This window comes from Cydia fagiglandana, chromosome Z (genome assembly GCF_963556715.1).
Source record: "Cydia fagiglandana chromosome Z, ilCydFagi1.1, whole genome shotgun sequence".
Taxonomy (NCBI): domain Eukaryota; kingdom Metazoa; phylum Arthropoda; class Insecta; order Lepidoptera; family Tortricidae; genus Cydia; species Cydia fagiglandana.
In genome coordinates this window covers 20,524,401-20,542,428 of record NC_085959.1, presented here as the reverse complement: position 1 = coordinate 20,542,428, position 18,028 = coordinate 20,524,401, and the positions used below count along the sequence as shown (strand labels likewise).

General features: G+C 37.5%; 1 protein-coding gene across 1 annotated transcript in view; it reads left to right on the top strand.

The window, feature by feature from the left end:
- Positions 1-18,028, top strand: part of LOC134678950 (triple functional domain protein) — a 125,081-nt gene that overhangs the window by 63,776 nt on the left and 43,277 nt on the right. The window contains exon 28 of the mRNA XM_063537706.1: positions 6,137-6,398. Coding sequence (XP_063393776.1) covers positions 6,137-6,398 — 262 coding nt within the window. The remainder of the gene's footprint in view (positions 1-6,136; positions 6,399-18,028) is intronic.

Sequence of the window (18,028 nt, the reverse complement as noted above, 5' to 3'; positions counted from 1 at the left end):
AGCTCGATACGGAGGCTGCGTAGTGAGCGAGCCCGCGGTGTTCAGCGAGTAAGGCGGGAGCGGGCGGCGCGCGGCGCCAGTGGCGAAAGCGCCGCGCACCGCATCGGACGGAGGCGGCGTCCCATCCGCTTTTAGCCCGCGCGCCCGCGGCCGGCCGTTCGCGCCGCCGCGCGCCGCGCACGTGACCCGCGATGGGAACCACCCCGCCACCGGCGGGGCTGGCACATTCTAAACAACATAAAAGTCGACGAAAGATATCTTTACCATGGTTTCGGCAAAGCTCGGTCAGCGTTCCCCATGCGGCTCTATCGCGACAGCATACTATCGACACGCCGGGGTCATTTCATGCGCGCCTACTCAAAGGCAACCGCCATCGACAGGTGAAAGCAAAGCGATGCGTGCACATTGCCGCCTGCACTCAAACGCCTGCGTCTGCGTCTGCACTTATTTACTTTCAGTGCATTGAAATCACACGTTCACTGAACGTTTCATGTAGAACGGTAGCTTCTTAGTAAGCCTAATCTCTTCGCAGCTGTTGCATTAACCATAATTTGTTGTCTTAATATTTTACTATACATTACAATTTGTTAAACCGCTGTTTGTCCGATTACATTTTGTTGTAACGCTCAATGTAATGATTAATTAAAGCGTACGGACGTTTTGTATTCATCATTATTGGTATATTTATTTGTATAAAATCACTGTTCATTCTCATTAAACATAATGCACATCATCTGCTTAATAAATACGTGACTACGAAAAATTGTGTCTTTATTTTATTAACGTACAATACGATTAATGTATTTCATTGTACCTAAGTGTAGGTTCTGACTTCGCTTTAGTGACCAAAATTAGTATTTCTTTTGTAAAACGAAGACTTATTCCTATATAATTGGCACAATTATTCGTATTTTTCTATCACTTCACTCTCACAAACAACCGACTAGCTACTAATGCTCTTTAGCGTTCACGTCGCAAGTGTATAAATTTGAGTGGAACCTACTGTTGTTCAATATGACTAGGTGACACACACAAGGAATATCCAAATTTCACTCTGGGCGAAAAAGAAAGAAAAACTATAAGAGTTGACATAAATGATTTTGAATACCTGTCATTTTGACAATAGCTTTTGTAAGTAAGAGATAAAATAAAAATTTACTAATTGAGCCTCCTTGTAAAGTTTTATGAATAAGGGGGAAAACTTGTTTATATGGCTGATTTTTAGGGTTCCGTTCCCAAAGGGTCCCGGCCCTATTACTAAATACTCCGCTGTTTGTCTGGCTACCACCAGGCTGTATCTCATGAACCGTGGCATACCAAGGCAGCTGAAATTTTCACAGATAATGTATTTCTGTTGCCGCTCTAACAACAAACACTATAAACAGAATATAATAAATATTTAAGTGGGGCTCCCGTACAACAAACGTTTTTGGCGGTTTTTTTGCGTAATGGTACGGAAGTTACAGAACCCTTCGTGCGGGAGTCCGACTCGCACTTGACCGATTTTTATTTGATTTTTTAGCGAACATTTTGTAAATATGCAATTTGGGTTAAAATTGACAATGCTATATCGCAAGAAATGTTAATGCCGTTCTAAATATTAATAAAAACCGGCCAAGTGCGTGTTCGTTCATTAACCGGCGGACTGTTAATCAGTGGGTAAAAATAGTACATTACTACAGAGGCCGGGACAAAAGGGGTTGCCGGCCGAAGACATATAGACGGCCGAGCGAAGCGAGGCCGGATAGGTCTGAGCGCGGGCAACCCCATTTCCCGCCGAGGTATGTATAGTGCTTTTCTCAAACATGCAATGAAATAAATAAAATAAAAAATCCACGAAACCCAAGTTTTATTTATAGAAAAAACTAAAAGTAAACTACACCCAAAATATAACTAACACGTACCTATATCTTTATCACGCGTATGTTTTACACGAGTCGTGTATTTTTACTACCCGTATATTTTCATGTATAGTTGATTTTTTCGCCTTGTATCCGTCTGACTGTCGTTTTCGTCACATAAGTTTACATAGTCTTTCATGTTGATCTCATGTTTCACATACATCGTTGCTTTATGCATGGAGAAAATAAGTATAATTTCCACAGTGTTCACGATTTTGTAGTTACTTTCATTTCTTTAAAATATGCCACAAAACTGTTTCTAATAAACTGTAAGCCATTTTTCTTAGATTCTAAAATAATAAAATTGCCATAAGCAACCATATAGATACTTCGTCTTTGACTTGGCGGCAGAGACAGCAAGTTATTTAAAATCAATTCTGGTTACGCTGCCAATTCCAACTCCTACGATTACAATTAAAATTAATTTCATTATTTTGTCGGGACTCATATTAAAGTAAAAACAATCAACAACGCACCATAAATCCAATAAAACAGAAATACAGAATGAAAATTTTTCAACTTTGCCTCCATAACAATTTAAAAAAATAACTACGCGTGTTTGAGTAGACCTTTTTACCGCTAACGTTTAGATGAAATATTTTAAATGTATTTATTTGTGTAGTTAAATTTATAATTTAAAATTACAGAATTTGGTTAATAATGTATTATTTATTAAGTTCATGTTGATTTTATACAAATAAAACTGCAAATTGTAGCAAACATTGTTTTTGTTTCTTTTTATAGGCGTAGTGGTAGAGTGTCATTACGAACCATAAAGCAAATACTGCCTCTAGTTTTTTTTAATGGCTGAATGCCACGATGCTGTGTCACAAATATCTGTGAAATGGAAATTAAAAAAGAGGACTTTGCCGGCCTAGGCCTGCAAGATTTGTATGAAATTCCATTAAATACCTCTTGTCCTAGCCGAACCTGAAACGTCATACTTCGCAGCCTATTATAAGGAACATAACATCAATATTGCATTGCATGTTTGAGAAAATAATGTTTTTGCACAATCGTATATGAACTCATTTCTCATGCAAAAATCGTGTATCTTTACTGGAGCAATTACATCCATAGAACCTATCTATAAAAGTCGGTCTATTGTGACGGACGGGTAACTATGGAATCCTGCTACATTGAGCATGGCCCGACTTGCTTTCCGCCAGTTTTTAATAATATTATATGTTTTTATACCACAGCAGCTCGAACAAAGGTACTTTGCTACTTAAGGACAGCGAGCAAAATGCGATTTTGCTTAGTGAGATAAAATGTCATTTCAACATTCGGGGCCTAATACAAGTTCGAAATACTTCGATTCTATTCTCTCTGTCCCTTTCACGTTGTTCCTGTCGTTAGCAAAAAGAAAAGAGACTAAAAAGTTCAAGCTACATTTAACGGTATATTGCCGGTTTATAATAGACCCCCGAAAAACGTCAGAACATATTGTTCCAAATCTCGTACGAGTATGAATTCTTAATAATTAATTAATGATAATAAACTTAAAATTTGATAAATACACAATATTTTATGTATTTTACGAAATTAAAATGATGAACTCAAAAAATAGACAGACTATCTCGTAAAACAATAATTTCTATGGTTGAGAAATAGTAGTAGGTATCCGCAATTCGGAGCTTGCAAAGCTTTTCTTAAATAACATATTAGTTGTCGATTGAAGTGTCATGATCATTATTTCCATATTATTTCGTATACTGAAATTTATTCCGTTTTGTTTTTTAGTTGAATGCGGTAGAATAGGTATCTTAAGATAACATGAGTGAATAAGTGATGAAGATGGATTTACCTACATTTTTCAGGTTCGGGTTGTCTAATAGTAGGTTCTCACTTTTGAGGTCAAAAGTTGTATGAACAACACGAAATCGAAGTTATTTCGAGTCGTGCGCTTCTGAGTCCCTTCCTACGCTCAAGATTCTAAATTAGATTCACGAGCGTAGCGAGTATAGAATCGTTCGCAAAACACGGGACTCAAAATAAGTACTCGAAGAAATATCAAACTTTGATCTCTTGTTGTACAAATAACTATTTCGGTATGAACATAGCAAAAAATAGTGTCACAGTTTAAAGTTGATCAGAATAACCTTGCCTTAACGTTGTGTGTGTTGTGTGTATAGATACGATACCTATTATCTGATACGCAAATGCAAATGGAAGGCGCGCCTCTAACGATCGATCACTTATTATTAAAATATTGCTTTATTGCTGTCATGAAAGTTCACCCTTGTGTTGTTTGATCTATTCTGGAATCGCTGCCTAGTCTAGTTGCTGTACCCTATACCTGTAGATTGTGTCACACCTTCTTGTGATTGTTTAAATGGGAGCAAAATTACATTAAATCCTGAATGAAGCGAAGGATTCTAAAATGGAATAAAATAGTATTTACGTTATACAGCTTGTCTTGTTATTTTCACATAATCTTATACAACAGTTAAAAACGAACTGTTTTATTGTAAATTCTTAGAAGAAAACAATGCACAACATGTACTTAGAGTACCAGCCATTAATATATCACATCCATGTTTTTACGTGTATGATTTCCACCTCCCTACTCTAGGTAATCTATTAGTAGTTAGAACTAGTAGTCCTTTGTGCGAGCGATGGGAAAATTTTATTTCCTGACTATTGTAAGACTTGTAAGGTACCGTGGACAATTAAGGGTTCCTACCTTTATAGTTTTATCAAAGAGTAAATTCAAGAAGTAAAATTATAGTTAAATGCGCTGTTCTAATCCAGTCTAATAGAGTTAGAGTCTAACTCTAACTGTTAGACCAAGACAAGGCTGATTTTGATAGCACACGCAGTGCAAATGTTATTAATACGTCATCATTTCATACAAGTTTGACGTTTAAAATAACACTTGTAACTGCGTGTGTTATTAAAATCGTTGCAAACTTGTTTTGGCCTAACTCTATTATGGAAGTTTTATGTACGCTTCTATACGAGTATCCATTATCTATGACTATCTATTGGCTGCAAATCTTATCTTTAATATTGACATATCTGTTTATCTATAAATGTATTGCCCCAATGCATCCACTACTATCGAGCTACCCTATATATTGTCAAGTAAACAGATATTAAGTCAATATAATACATAATTAGCTTTATTAATCTCTTTCATCTTTCTTCACTTCTGCAGGTAAAAAGAAAAAAGATTAAGACGGTTTATCGGAAATGTTTTGTTATAATAAAATGGTACTTCTTTATACACGGGATCCTTAATATGCATAAAAAGTAATACAAGTTTCCTTAGTTATTGTAGTTGAAAGAATTCGACTCAATATTGCCGAATAAAAAAAAAACGGACTCTTTAAATAGTTCTGAAAGGTCTTGAAGTTGGAATGCATCGTCTTCGATCTCGTAGTTATATTGCAAGGACGGCCGCAAAAAAAGGTAGCAGTATCAATAATATTGAGTTAGCGTAATTTATTCTAGAACATTATTGATGTATTGCTTAAAATTTCGTTGGAATTTCGGAAGATATTTAATGTTATTTCATTGAGTACTTGTCGAGGAGCGATAGTTATTACAATAGAAATAGTGACAAAATCAGCCCAATGCAGGCGTGGCTCACTCCGCGATTTCGTCGCTTTGCTGCAGGTAGCTAAAAGTCCATCCGTTCGAACCCAATTTTGGTGTTTACCATAAGCCGCGCGTGGCGCTGTCGCCACCTAGCGGCCATATTTGTGCTGATCGTGACAGACGCGTTTTGTTAGAGAGTGAGTCTTCTGCACAGATCATATAATAGTTCTCCAAAGGTCCAATATTGTCGCTTATGGATCTGTATCGTATGGATCTAAGATTTTTTTAATCGAGGCGAAATTGACGTATTTCCGTTTTACTCAGAAACAGTCTCTAGCTAGCTTAAAATAATAATGAATTCCTTAAAATCAAAATATTACTAAATACATAAGTACAAACTGGTAGATACATTTCTTTATTACTATAGGTACTTAGTGTACTTAAAAATAAAAACGTAAACTGTAGTATACAGTGCCAAAAGAATAAAAAACTAACTAAATAAAGAGAAGATATCGAACGTGTTGTGTACTTCGCGGTAGCTATGTTATTCAGTGTTATACATATCTATGATACAGTTAAGGTAACATCGATAACAGACATGTCGACATTTCATTTTGTCACTTTCTTTAGCCACAATGCCTTTTATGTCTGGACATAAAAAACATCCTTAACATGTTTGTAATTGTCTGTAGGCTGGGCCAGAGATGACATGGGTCGTCGCGGAGCATGTGGCAGGCGGCGCTGGCGAGATATCGGTGACGAAAGGCCAGCAAGTAGAAGTGGTGGAAAGCTGGCCTGCCCGCGCCGAGTGGTGGGTGGTGCGCGTGCCCGGCGAGCCGCCACAGGAGGGCGCGGTGCCGGCACACGTGCTCAAACCACAGCCTCAACACCATCCACAGCAGAAAACCTCGCCTTCGAGGCGTCCACTTAGCCAGCCATGTGAAGAAGTATTAGGTAAGTTATTTCTGAACCGTGTAATCTAACAATACAATTCCATACGGAATAACTCTATATTATACGAGATTTACGAATATAATTAAACATGTATACATGTATACATGTATACATGATGTTGGGCTAGCGTGGGGACTATAGCCCATGCCCTCTCGCGCATGAGAGGAGGCCTGTGCTCAGCAGTGGGACGTATATAGGCTGAAATGATGAATGATGACATGATGTTTTATCTGCTTTATAGTCTGCTGACTACGCATAGTATTTATAACATCGAATGTTAATTTGGTATATTTGCTATGCTTCAATAATATGCTATTAATCTATAGGTAGGATATAAGTTGAGCTGTCCTAGAGTTACCGTACGACGATGAGACAAGCGAGGAAGTTAGGGTAGGTTAGGTGAGGTAGATGCGACGCGGTCTTAACACTGCTACACCAGACCGTAATGAAGAATGAATAACAAGTATTACAATGGTACTTGCGATTTGGAATCCATTTATGATTTTGGCCAAATGTTTTTCAGTTTTCATTTTAATAATAAATAAATAAATAATAAATAAATATTGGGGACATCTTACACAGATCAACCTAGCCCCAAACTAAGCAAAGCTTGTACTATGGGTGCTAGGCGACGACATATATACTTATATAGATAAATACATACTTATATACATAGAAAACACCCATGACTCAGGAACAAATATTAGTGTTCATCACACAAATAAATGCCCTTACTGGGATTCGAACCCAGGACCATCGGCTCAGCAGGCAGGGTCACTACCCACTAGGCCAGACCGGTCGTCAATTAAGTGTAAGGGTTGTGTTTTTTGGAGGTCAGGGAGGTTTGGGTTAGTTGAATTACAGAAAATCTCTCATATGGGGTTGCTTTTCAAAACTTGTAACAGGTAGTCCGTTCAAAATTTCAGTTACTACTAAAGTAACAGGCTTTTGTGTTCTTATTATGTGACGGTAAGACGGTATTGCTCAGCCAGCCAAGGCAGCTTTTTGATTTTATTTTGTCATGTCAATGTGTACCTAGATGCCTACTTCCTTTATTTTTCTCGCCGTGTGACCGTGTTTGTCCAATGCGTTTTCATGCACGTCTAACAAAATTTATAACGGAATGCTCTACTGTTACGTTCACAAATGAATTCGTTCATCTTTGTGTACGCACGCCGAGTCCTATTAACTCGGTATAAGAGAAACGTTCAATAACGGTATTGTTACTTTAAATGACACTAACTTTTTGCTCTTCGGAGCTATCTTTTGAAGAAGCTATCTTTATTGAGGATCTCGTATTAATTTTGTGACAATGTCTGGCAGCAGCTTAGAGGATATGATCAAACGAAGACGCCATGTCTATAATTTTCGGTACAAAATAGTCTGCCGTTTTTTGCGGAAGAGGGGAACATCAAATGTATGTGTAACGTCACAATTGCCATGTCAGATAAAAGTCAGTCCATACATGTGGTTGACTTGTTGTTGACCATTGGCCGCCTATTTTCGACAGAGGGGAACGCCTGTTAATGACCACTCCGTTAGGTTCTATTCTCTAAGGGCGGCAGTGAAATTAATAGGTAAGAAGTGAGATTGTACGTGCATTTGTTAAAATTTTACATGAAATGTTAAAATATTTATTTTTAATCTTATGAAGAAAAGGCTTATGTTGTGCATTTTTTTAGGGTTAAATATAAATGTTTAGATTAAATTGATGGAAAGTAAAATGTTTGCAATGCGGACTAAGCTAGTATTAAATAAAAATGAAAAAGAAAATCCGCCTATAACGTAAATATTATGGAAAGTGCCACAAGGACGGCCGAGACAAATTAATTGACACTTCTAAACTACTACGAAACTCGTGAAGCTAAATACCATTGCAAGTAGAGCCTACGCAGGCTGTATACCACCTTGCATATTATGATACCTGGCTACATCGCAAGTAACTCTATACATATTTTACAATGTAACCAACCGCCCATTGTATAGGGTACTCCTAAACCTTAATACATATTTTGTCGATTCCTGACATGATAACAAACTATCGTAAGCTTGGGCGTATCTGATATGAGCTCCTGCGCTTTCATCCATCGGGTAAGCGCAAAGCAGATGAGGCCATACAGAAAGTAAGCGTATGAGGGAGTCTAAATAATTTGTACGTACAAGCTCTAACAATCAAGTAGTGCCCGAAAAAATCGAGAACGTAAAAAAACTCACGAGGCCTCATGAGTCGGGAGGGTATGTTTACTTTATGAGTGATGACTGATGACACAGTAAGCACTTCCCGCACATACCTGTAGCGAGCAGCAAAATCGCATGGGCATAAGGGCGGCTGGGTATACATTTTTGAGCTTCTGACCCCAGGATGTCAAAGTGGAGACGTAGTAGGGCGTTTTCTAAAATAAATATTGAAAACCTGATTCTTTCAAATCTGGACATTCTTGGGCTCATTCCTCGCAGAATCGACAGCACTCTCCATTCTACCATTAAAAACAATTTTAGTTAAGACACGTTTCAGTGCGCAATTTTTGTCACTTGTGCGTGACGTAGTGGAATGGAAAGTACAATTTTCATACATTTATGAGACATGTTGTTAGGAAGATCCCAAAAACACCAGGATCTGTAAGAATTAGGTTTTCACTAATTATTTTAGAAATCGCCCAGTAAACATCAGATTATGCATTACGTATGTCGCGACGTAGCGTGGCTAGGTCGGCGTCTCGTGAATTACGTGTCCCGCTTCGTTCCCATTATAAACAGTTCTAAAGACGTGTTCATATTAGTACGGTCGTAGTTGCTACTCTAACTCATAATTTTACCAGCAGGCTGCGGCCCCTTTTGAAGCGTATTTGTCTATGGGATATCTCTTTATTCCCTTAATTCGTCTGAACTACTGAACTAAGGATTAGGCTCGCTATGCTATATACAGTGAAACCTGGTTAATTGGAACCTGCATAAATGGAAAACCTCAATAATTGCAACCAAAAGTCCGGTCCCGGTCCCTTGAGACCAAAAGGCCTCTATAATTGAAATTTTGGAACCTCTATAATTGCAATTTAGATTTTAGTGCTTTTCGTAATTTTGCCTCTATAATTGACCACATCGCAACTTAAGACCTCTATAATTGACACTGTGCAAAAAAAAACCGCTATTTTTGCTCTTGTTTTTACCTCTATTATTGAAACGAGTCTTGCTTATTACCTCTATAATTGAAATAATGTAGTTGTAGACATCAGAAACAATATTTTAATAGCAATGATCATTTTATTTATATCTCCATCCAGAATTTAATTTAGTTATTGGGTATCTATCACAGCCTGTAGTAGGTGAAATAGTTTTGATCAATAAAAAACAAAGTATGCTTTCTACATTCTAATAAAACTTTCTTCTACAATTCAAGGGAATTTTTTTAAACCCAAATGATAAGAAAATAAAGTGGTAATTAATGTAGTGTAAAAGTGCAAGTATAGACAGAAGCAATATATAGACCAGAGACCCAGAACGTAAGCGTGCAAATCTACTTTAAATGGTTATTTGCACCTCCATAAAAGAAATTTGTCAGAACGCAACCTCTATTAATGAAAACCTCTATAATTGACACAACGATTTTTTGAACCTCGTTAATTGACACGACCTGCTTAAATGAAAAACCTGGTTAATTGACAAAAACTGGCCGGTCCCTTGAGATTGCAATTATCCAGGTTCCACTGTAGTACTCCTGTAAGGGATTCGAATAGGAGGTGCTCGTACTGTTCGCCTTTAAATTCAAGAAATTAGGACAGGTTCCGCCGTGGCGGGGTGGACTAGGGGTTCACGGCGTTAACCGCGATTGATAAAGACGCCGGAATCCGGCTTTCACCACTATGCGTATGACATCTCTTTCAGTTTAGTGTGATTAAAAACACAAAGCAAAATATTTGATAAAACACAAATCAAAAAGGATAAATTCTTTTTTTAAACTAAATATTTTTAGAAAAAGTAATGATGCTCTGATTTACGACAAGTCTAGTATAAAATGAGCGAATGTTACGTAGTCGTTGAAAATTTGTTGAGCATGTGCATGTAGCCTTAGTGAGGTGCGCGTTACGCGCTAGGCCTCTATCACGACGATAATGGGCGTGCTATTGGTGTGACCGGGCCTCGCGCTCGCCTCGTCGTGCGGTTTAGTCGGGCGGGCGGTCGAGACGCGCGCGCCCGCCCGCGGCTCGCTCCCGCTCCCGCTCATCCCGCTGTCGCGTTGCCCGCCTCTCGGCCTGACGCCGCACGCTGCACGCACCCCCCCGTGCAACAGTCTGCATCGCAGGCACGCCTCCCGGACCGCCCGGAAGCTGCTGAGACCTCGCGGATGCGTTCATTGCGACCTAACTTCCGGTGCGGACGCCTGCAATCGGTTTGCACGCTCGCTGTTACATGCGATTACCGTTTGGACTTAAATGACATTATTTTTAAAGACTAAGCAGAAAAAGTTGATGTTAAATAACGTTATTAATTATTTTAATTAATACAAATTAATTAGAACTATTAGTGAATTATAAAAATATGGCCACATGCTCGGATTCCGGTCATGGCAGTGACACTGATGGTGGTGATTCCTCTACTCCTTCCTCTAGTAATTGCAATAGTATAAAGACCATGTCCCTTCGAAGTGCTTATCACAAGATGTCAAAATATTTGTCCCACTCCACTGGAAATGGTACCTCTGGTGAGTATAATTTAAAATGTGTACATAACTCCGCGGTATGTAGATTATTAAAAAAAAGTAAAACTAAAGATAAGTCACTTATTTGCTTTAAGTACGCCTTGTTTTCTGAGTTTTAATACTCTTAATTTGAAAGAGCGTGAGTTTTAATGATTATGTATCTTTGATTTCTGAAATAAAAACAAAACAATACACAATACGAGGTACAAAAACTAACCAAATTTAATTAAATGTATTTATTTTATATTGATTGTTGAACAACTTTAAACCACTGAACCTAATTAAATAATTGCGACTGAAATAGCCCACTTTTTCCCACGCTTTGCGGTTGTGCATTTACTGTGTGTTACCGTCAATGTCAGTGTTAAATAATAGTCCGACCTAATTGACCATCGAAGGCTACATGCATGAAAATTGAAAATTCTTTTTTAATGTTCGTTCAATAAAAAAACATTCTACAACACAAACCAACACAATCCAGAAACATTTTAGAACGTTAAAAACGTAAAATTGAATAAAGGTATTGTCCTAATAAAAAACGCTATTTTATTTTATTAGATTTCTTATGTTAACTATATCGAGAAAGTAAAATATGACAACTTTACAGCATTTTTACGCCATAAATAACGAAAAACTTATGTTTATGATTCTATTGCTTACATTCTGCCGCAGGCGTCTGTGTTGTGTTGTGACGCCAAAAGGCGCGCGCTTTTTGTATGGGACATTTTTACAAGCGGTGCGCGCGCCACGTTTATTTCGCAATTTGTAAATTTGGGGTACATTCAAAGAAGTTAATTTCCTACCCATTTTCTGCGTTGTCACAGTGACAAAAGTATGAGGTCTCTTGCGCCTTTCTTACGAGTCTGAAATTAAATTCTTTGAATACCTATACAATAGATAGCCGGTTTATTAGAAACATTTGAAACTTACGGGAAGTAGAATCGATGGACATGTTCTAAAATTCGTGCATGTAGCTTTTATTGTGCTATTTTATTAATTTTATTATACTCCACTATACCTACGACCACTACGGTCAAATTGAATTAAATTGTGTTTTTGTCTATAATGAGTATGTCGAAGCAAAATAAATATAAAAAGGAAATACAAATGTATTTTTTGGCTTATGATTTTTAAGCTGAGCAAACCTGAATCTCTTTTAAACAAATATGTGCCTAAAGTGAACACAATTTATACCGCTCTACAAATTGGAGCAGCGGTGCGACCGGCGAATGTCAGTATCATTAACCATATTGGTTACTTAAATTGGCCACTAATCAGAACAGGTTGGGTTTATCACCGTAACCACCTCAATCACGAACAGTTTAAGGTGCAGTAGGTTCAGAAAACGGGGTTTTAATAAAGTCGTAACGCTTATTTGGATCACAATACGGCTGCCATAAATTTCACCAGCAATCTTGAGGGACTTAATCGATTGGAGTTGAGTTTTTGACTTTCGCTCTATAGAAAAAAAAAATACGAACATAGGTCAAAATGCACTTTAAAAAAATTTGTATCCGTTTTTGCACAAAAGCTAAAAATATGAAAACTGCTTCTAAAATCGGCAATGTCATGTTTGAAGGAACATGTCATCCGCGATCCTGTGCACGCACACCCATCCCCTCACGCTTACGCTCAGTGAGAGAAGAACACAGACTTACGGGGCCTTAAGAACAAATATGGTGTATTTTTATAACCGTACAGTTATATCTGCAATGGGCTGAAGCGAATAAATTGGTAATTTTATTTAAAGTTGTCCCCTAAACTTTTTTTATTTGTTAATGTATTTATGTTATTTCTACTCAGAATCAGGACGTTTTCTATCCTAATAGAAGAAAAAAAGTGTCCGAAGATTCAAGAGGACACAAGTAGGTAAAGTAAGGGTAGTAACCTCCAGTGTCAGTTTAACGTGCTCTTTTTGACAACCTGTATACTACCTATCTATTTTGTAGGAAACATTTTACAGATTATTTAGTTCTTGGCCTCTCCATAGTAATTGGCCACTTTTAATAATAAGACTTCTATTGCCTTGTTTATTTCTGTTTTTTTATAGTCGCCAATTACTATAGAGGGGCCAATAACTATAGCAGTCACCCTATGTAAGGTACATTAATAGTATCCTATTCCTTTCTCTCTTTATCAAACACTTATTTAATTTATAAGCATCCATTTTATTAACTCTTCCTGTACCTGACCTAAAACACCAACAATCAATTCGTTATGACTCAATATAATAATACTATAACTATAACTTATGAGTATTAACAAAACTGGATCATGCGGTTGATCTATTTAAAAATCACGAGTAACACAAAACAGATATACGTAGTCAACATAGTCTGTCTGTTACTCCGGCTCCGTTCATGTGAGTAAACACGTATTAACTAAATCCACTATATAACTAAAACCACTAATAAGTAGGTGTTGTGTGTGTGTTTAGTTTCCTCAATTTTATCTGTTCTATCTTGTTATGTAGTTTAAGGTTCTAATTTGGCTTATTTGCTCCCGAGGCTGAAGCTGTAGCAATTTAAATATGTACTACACCTAAGGCGTTTTGGCCAATATAATTTACAATCAGAATAAGGTTTCACTAATACATCGTGGTTTTAGTAATAGCAGAAGGTCTAAGGTCCCGTTTTCTAAGGGGACCTTGCATTTTGGAGACAAAGCAAACCGCTTGGAACAGGTGTTTCTGGGGGTGATCTGAGCCGATTAAGCCCGGTTGCCAAGAGGTTCCACCCAGCAGGTGGGCAGGGGTGGGGGGGGGGGGGGGGAAAGTGGCTCCGGCGCGCCTCACTCTAAGCTATATATCTGCATACATGTAGCAACTATATCAAGTTTGGTGTCTTTTTCGTGTAATTCGAGGATGAAGAATTCATTTCTGTGACTAAATTTTCACTCTTCCATAGAAAAAAATCGAGAAATTAAAAATTCACAAAAAATCTTTTCACTTTTTTTTTCGAAAATCCTCTACAAAATTAAAACTATGAGGATTTGCTCTAGAAAAAAAATACCTGTGAATAGCCCAGTTATCCTACTATATAGAATAGTAAACTTGTTAAACATTTTTTTTTCATAACTCTGATAAAAAATATGTTTTGTGTCGCGCGGCGTACCTGCATTGTAAGAGCGGTATGCAGCGTTTAGGATTTTTAAGTATGTTTCGATGGTTTCAGATAAGTTGTTATTCTTCTGGTTGTAGAAAATTACTTCTGGACGTGATATACAGTGTGTTTTTTTTAAGTGGGACAGTATGGGGAAATCCTAAAGTATAAGAGATACAGGGAAACTGTCTTAGGAAACATTAGGTACTTTTTTGTGAAAAAAAAATTGGTATAGTCAAAATTTTGGTCAAGTGTGAGTTGTCCCTAAAAATGATTAATTTTGATGAAATTTTTTTTTGACGCACATCTACTCAGTTTCATGAGGGGATCATTTTATTGTATGGGAAGAAAAAAATCGGGACAGCAGAAGTTAGGTAAATTTAATAAAATAATTTTACATTAAAGTAAATGTTCAAAGTGGCCTCCCTCTTGTCGAATGCAGGCACGAGCGCGTTTCAGAACACCTCTGGTAGCTTTAGACAAGGCGTTGTGATGTATGTTGTTCAAATGATAATGCACTGCGTCTTTTAACTCTTGTACCGAGTTGTAAGTATCTGCATAAATTCGACCTTTAAGGTACCCCCAAATGAAAAAATCCAACGGTGTTAAATCGGGTGAACGTGGTGGCCATTTAATAGGGCCATTTGTGCCCATCCAGCGATCAAGAAAATGTTCATTTAAAAACTGTTTCGTAGCGATACTATTGTGGGCAGGGGCGCCGTCTTGTTGGTAGATGATATTATTCAAATTATCTAATGGAATTGCCATATCTACTAAATCCACAGCCATGTTTAATATTTCCTGATATTTTTGACTATTCAATGTTCCATGGTAAATTTTAATGGCAAAGATTTTATTATCTAATATTGCACACCAACAATTAAAGGAAAAGCGGACCTGGTTATGGGTTGCCGTAGTTCGGAAGGGGTTTGTACGTGCCCAAAAATGATTATTTTTTCTATTGTACATGCCATTGTTTGAAAAATTGCATTCATCTGTCCAAATAATCCGGCTTGGAAAAGACGGGTTTCTAATCGAGCATGCTACAAACCACTGGCAAAATGCTAATCTCCGGTCAGTGTCTCCTGGAAGCAATGCTTGTACAAGATGACCTTCTATGTAACACTTGTACTTGTAAGCCTTCAATACCTTTCGTACTGTAGATTTATGCACACCGATGCATGCGATTTATGTAGATTTATGTAGATTTATGATTTATGATTTGTGTTAGCAGCTTCCCTCAATGAGGCTTTTGGGTAGGCTTCAAAATATCCTAAGATTGCGATAGTTGTAAATTCATTTATTACTGTGGCTCGTCTCTTCCGTTTTAATTTAAAACAGCCTCCCTTTCTTAAATTTTTCACCAGTTTGTCAAAAATTTTGCGGTCCGGTTGATCGCGGTCCGGATAACGTTCCCGATACCACTGTAACGCATTCACAGAGCTACGATAATTTAAAAAATACGCTTCAATTAAATCTACTTTATGCGAGTTTGGTAATTCCATGACGAAAACTTAACATAATGTTAACTTTAAACAATGAAATATCAAGTAAAATACTGTTTGTTTCAAGAAGTTCCAAATTTAAAATTTGTTTTTTTTTAAAATTAGATTTGTAAGGTAAGGCTCGCGTAAGAATATCTTAAAGTATTTTAATCCTTTTTAAACCAAATAAAGTGTTCCAAATTCAAATGTAAAACTGGAATAGGCAATATTTTTTAAATAAAAACCTTGCAGTGGGCAGTGGTTTTCAATTTACACGGGTTGTAAAAATGAAAACGATTTTCTTAAATTTGACTAACTTCTGCTGTCCCGATTTTTTTCTTCCCATACAATAAAATGATCCCCTCATGAAACTGAGTAGATGTGCGTCAAAAAAAAATTTCATCAAAATTAATCATTTTTAGGGACAACTCACACTTGACCAAAATTTTGACTATACCATTTTTTTTTTCACAAAAAAGTACCTAATGTTTCCTAAGACAGTTTCCCTGTATCTCTTATACTTTGGGATTTCCCCATACTGTCCCACTTAAAAAAAACACACTGTATATACAAATATAAATTAAATGTATAAATATAGATGTTGGGAAAACTTTCGCCAATAGAGTTATTATAAATGTGATAAAATTAACAAAGCAGATGTTTGATTAAAATGCGGGTTAAAATACGAGTAAGATATATATTGTTCGCAATTGCCACTACATGCCCATGGGTCCGTGCGTTTTAGTTTTTTCTTAACGCAGTTGCACCTCCCTGCGCATTTTGCTTTGCAGCGGCAACGAATAAGCTCTAAACAAGCAGCAGCCGCCGCAGGTAGGCTTGTACATATGGGCTCCCAATAACCATTTTGTTTGGACCAGCTCCAGTCAGCAGGACATGGAAGCTGTTGCTGAGGGGCTATAATCTGTCCCCAAACATAGCCCCCTTGGTAAACTGCACGGAGAAATATGTTTACGTGGGTAGGGCATCTTCCATTGGAGGCAGATTCTCTAACTGAAGATTTTTTTTTGTAAAAAGTACTTTTCGGCATTCTTTTGCACTCGTACTTGTGCCTGATCTACTCGTAAAATCAGTAACAAAATACTATGCATTTTGTTAAAATAACGTCTAGGGGCCAATTCACACCTCGTAATTCAAATCTGTCCATACTTACTATTGTAAGACTCTTACTTGCCATACAAGACAATAACAATTTTTATCAATATTGGCAATGCCTGCTCAATATTGCCTTGTTTGCCGTATTTAAACCCCTCCGTTACGGCAGGATATGCGCTCCAAGCTTGAAATACGCTTTTTTCCCTGTCCATACAAAAAAGAAACAGTGTCGCAACCTGAAAAGGTGTGGAAGAATGACAAGACTTCTGACCTTTCTGGTCCTGTAAAATAAATTATATATCTATGCGTTACAAATAAAATCATATATTTAAAGAAAGTTTGCAGCACTTGACCAATTGCCCTGGTGAGCTGTCTCGTATACTGAGGTGACATATTTATTTTATTTACAATTAATGGAGGATTGGCACAGGAAAGAATCACCTGTTCCTCTCGTGCCATGCTATTGCATTTTCTTAAGGTAACGTTTGTAGTTCTTCCATTAATTGTAAATAAAATAAATAAATATGTCACCGCAATAAGAGACAGGTCAACTGGGCTAGTGGTCACGTGCTGCAAACTTTCTTTAAATATATGATTTTATTTGTAACTCATAGATATATGATTTATTTTACAGGACCAGAAAGGATAGTAGTCTTGCCATTCTTCCACGCCTTTTCAGGTTACAACACAGTTTCTTTTGTGTGTGGAAAGGGAATAAAAGCGTATTTCAAGCTTAAAGCGCATATCCTGCTGTAACGGAGGGCCTTCTTCTTCGTTACACTCTTGATAGAGTGGTCGTGGCCATTATGAAAACTTTTGAGCGACTCATTTAACGACATGTCGCCATTCCTCCCGTAGAGCTGCTTTCCGTAAGCATTCGCTTACTGTGACCGACACACTGATTTGGTTTGTTCAGTCCATCTCATTAGAGATCTTCCTCTAGCCCTGTCACCTCCTACTCTTTCTTGCACAACTAGACGTTCTGTAGATGTTCCGTCTCGACGAGACACGTGTCGAAAGAAGTTGAGTACCGAGTTTTGCCCGTAGAAAGCAACCGCTCTTTAATGCCAAGCTCCTCAATAATTGATGCTCAGTCCATGATATGCCCAGCATTCGTCTCCAGCACCACATCTCTAGTGCATTGACTTTCTGTTTTTCGGATGCCCTTAGTGTCCATGTGAGACATACAGCATACAGAAAAGTGGGAAATATGAGGGATCTGACAATCCTGGTTTT